The sequence below is a fragment of the Plectropomus leopardus genome, unplaced genomic scaffold (genome assembly GCF_008729295.1).
Source record: "Plectropomus leopardus isolate mb unplaced genomic scaffold, YSFRI_Pleo_2.0 unplaced_scaffold24060, whole genome shotgun sequence".
Classification (NCBI taxonomy): Eukaryota; Metazoa; Chordata; class Actinopteri; order Perciformes; family Serranidae; genus Plectropomus; species Plectropomus leopardus.
The window spans coordinates 1-3494 of NW_024626114.1; the positions used below are offsets into that span (position 1 = coordinate 1).

Consider the following 3494-nt stretch of genomic DNA (forward strand, 5'->3'; position numbering starts at 1 on the left):
TTTGGATTTTTATGTCATTATTACCAACCTTCTATTACTTCTATTTACTCCCATCTTTCTATTGCATTTCATTAAAAATAAATATACTTTTAAAGTTTGTATTTATTTCTACTAGTTATTTAAATTTTCACAAAACAAAGAAGAAAATCCAATGTGACACTAAAACATGTATAAACAAAAGAATCTGCAAACACATACCCATAATATAAAATGAAATGAGATCAACTAATACTTTCTCAATAATATATGACTCAAACCAGGTTTATGCAAAAAATAAAAGCATGACACTAAAAGTTCATGTAAATTCTTTCTATAATAAATGGTCCAGGGACTTTTTATAGTGTGATTTATTCTTACTTTTTCTTTTTGGGTTTTCTGACCACCTCTTCTCCATCAGTGGTGTGATCTGCTGCGTCTCCGTTCCCCAGCTCGGCCTGGTCATCTGAAAGATCTGACACCATCAATTTAAGCGTGTTAATGTCAGATGAACCTGCTGACTGATCCAAGTTAACGTCAGTTACCACAAAAAAAAACTTAGATTTCACGATGAAGCTACGATGCAGAAAAGCAGCATTTACAGGGAGGCGCTGGCTCTCAGTGTTTACCGATAGTAGCAGTTTTCTTCTTCTTCTTCCTCCTCTGAGGCGGTGCGTCCGTCGTGGCCTCGAGAGTAAGTTGTTCTCCGATCTCAGATTCCCTCCGGCTGCCCAGACCTCCCATTTCCATCCCGTGATCTGGACCGGAAACAGCAGAATGAAGAAACTTTCTGAGAGAAGTCGACCTGAAATTACTCGTGTTGCAGGAGTAAATGTTCTCTGTGTGCTTTCAACATTATAAAGCTGCATTATAATGTTTTATTTCTGCTTTTTAAATGAGGAGACTTAAGATTCTTTTAAATAGATATCACATATAAGAGACAGCATCTAACCGAGAAGTGATTCAAACAGATCATATGACCTCAAAATAACCTTTAAACATGTTGTCTTTAAGTCTTATGACTTAAAAAAAACAAGAAAGTCTTATTTTATACTAACATACAACGTCTCTCACATTTAATGAGACGAAAATTTAGTGTTTATGCAAAAGCAGGACAGATCTGTGAACTACGACTACGACGACAAAAACAACTCTCTTTCATTTCAGATTTAAATTCAGAGTTATTATTCTACATCTAAATATTATTATAATTTGTTTTTGATTGGTTCATGAGAGCATACAAAAACTAAATACATAATCACATGGACACAAAGATCTTTCAATCACGTAAAAAGGAAAAAAAAAGATAAATAAAATATAATGAATAAATAAATATGTGGGGTGAAAAAAAGAAAAAAGGGGTTAATTACATTTTTAAAAAAAAAAGGTAAGTAAAAAGTTTGAGGTATAACGAATGAATCGGTGCAAAGAAGCTGCACAGATGTCGGTGTGTGTGTGTGTGTGTGTGTGTGTGTGTGTGTGTGTGTGTCTGTCGTACCGTCCATATCATCGACTCCATTTGTCTCCTTTCTCACCTTCTTCTTCTTCTGTTTCGTTGCTGGTGCATCTCCTGTACAACGTGATAAATAAACAGTGATAACATGTCAGTAATAACAGGAGATATAAAGATTCCACTTATATCCCACAACTTCTATATTTTAACTCTTGACTCACCAGTTGTGTCTTGACTTCATTTTCCCAAACGTTCGACAAAAGAGAGAAGAAGAAGTTTGACTTTTCCGCATCATTGATAAAGACGTTACATCACAGTAAAAAAACACAAATTTACTGACCTTGCCATCGTGGGAAGAGCTCGTTGTCCTCTCTGAAGAGACAAAGAGATGCAGGAGGAAGTTTCAGACTTTCAAATCACATTTGAAATTTTGTGACACACCACGCAATTTAACTGTCTTTCTTTCTTTTTTAAAATTCCTAATTTTGTTATTAAACAACAGGATAATCACATTAAACTTAACACTTTTTAAATAAATAAAGAGATTATTGAACATTAAGATAATAAAAATCATGAATCGTTTCTAGATTTCAATATGTCTAAAAATAGGAGATTTAGATTTATGATTTTTATAATCATATCACAACACTAATTCCTAACGATACCATTAATCAATAATTAAGCATGTCACAGACTGAACTGGATTAACTAATTAAAAAATGTTATCTGATGTTTTTGGTCCAAATGTGGATTTTACATCAGGTCAGAGGTCTGAAATAGTACTACTCTGTATTTTACGCACATTTTGGCCCCTAAAATCACGTACGAACACATTTCTAATACGCAAGACAAAATTAAATTGATTTTAGTAAATTGAGGATTTCTTAATTCTTTTTATGGTCTTTACAGAGGAAACTGAAATCAATGCTTTAGTTATAACTTTTTTTAGACCTGCAGTCTGTTTAATTAGCTAGTTTTCTCTGGTTATAAGCAAAAATGAGAAAAAAAGTGGATTTCAGCCTGATTTGTTAAACTTAAAAAAAGAAATAGAAGAATAAATTTAATCCTGTGCAAAAACATTCAAATTGACCCATTAAACCTTAAAACCGTAACAAATCGGACACTTTACAAACAGTGAAATTGGATTGAGGAGGTCCCATCAAACGCAGCGTAAACACATTAACAAATAAACTCTCCTCAGACACGATGAGCTCAGATGCAGAAGAGGAGTTTCTCTTAAACAGCTGTTTGAGTTTTAAAGAATTTTCAGTTCCAGTCAGATGAGACACGCCGAGATAAAACTCCTTACCGTCGTCTTTCTGGCCATCCCACCCAAGAATGAAGTCAGAGCGGAGAGCAGCTACACATAACATCCTGGATGACTCTTAAATCCTCGGCTAAATCTGTGTTCATACATCCGTCAGGACTGAGGATTACTTGGGTCAGAGGTCGGACGACTCAAACCTTTACGCGCTCTTGTGTGTGGGTGAGTGAAACGTCCAGAAAGTGTCTGTGGAATCTGGTTTAATCTCTCTGACGTTTGTTGTGTTTTAACCGTGTTTCCTCTGCTTTATTGTCCCCACATGCACTTGCATAACTTCTCAGGACCTTTTACATTGTTTTTCATGTTTTTTTAAGTGAGAATTAACGTGAATAAAGTTATATTTCCTTAGGGTGAGACATGATTTTAGTCAGATCGCAGAGTTTTCATCTTCCGGCCCTAGTTTGCATCCAACTTCTAATCAATTAAGCTTAACTCCTGAACTCCTGAAACTTTCACAAATATTTAAGGTTTGCAAAGCTTATCAATGTCTGCGTGCATCCATCAGTTTATGTTATATGTTTTTATTGCCTCTGATGCGGCTAACATTTGTTACATATTCACTTAATCTGCTGACAACTTGATTAATTAATCTTTTTTTTCTCATCTCATTTTTGTTTTTTATAATTTAAAAAATCCTTAAGAAGAGCAGTGTCTGTATTCATAATTATATTCATCCTGCAATTGTATATTTATCAGTCATTTCTATGTTTGTGTATATTTCCTAACAATTTGTGCAGATTG

The 3494-nt window shown here is 34.3% G+C and overlaps 1 protein-coding gene across 1 annotated transcript; it reads right to left on the reverse strand.

Moving 5' to 3' along the window:
• Window positions 1-357: 357 nt before the first annotated feature.
• LOC121966337 (transmembrane protein 237B-like) lies at window positions 358-1809 on the reverse strand (the record flags this gene model as incomplete). Its single annotated transcript, XM_042516441.1, has 5 exons — window positions 1770-1809; window positions 1651-1664; window positions 1475-1546; window positions 606-734; window positions 358-451 (listed from the first exon to the last, which is right to left on the reverse strand). Coding segments are annotated over exons 1-5 (317 nt in total), but the record flags the coding sequence as incomplete, so codon positions are not given.
• Window positions 1810-3494: the final 1685 nt, after the last annotated feature.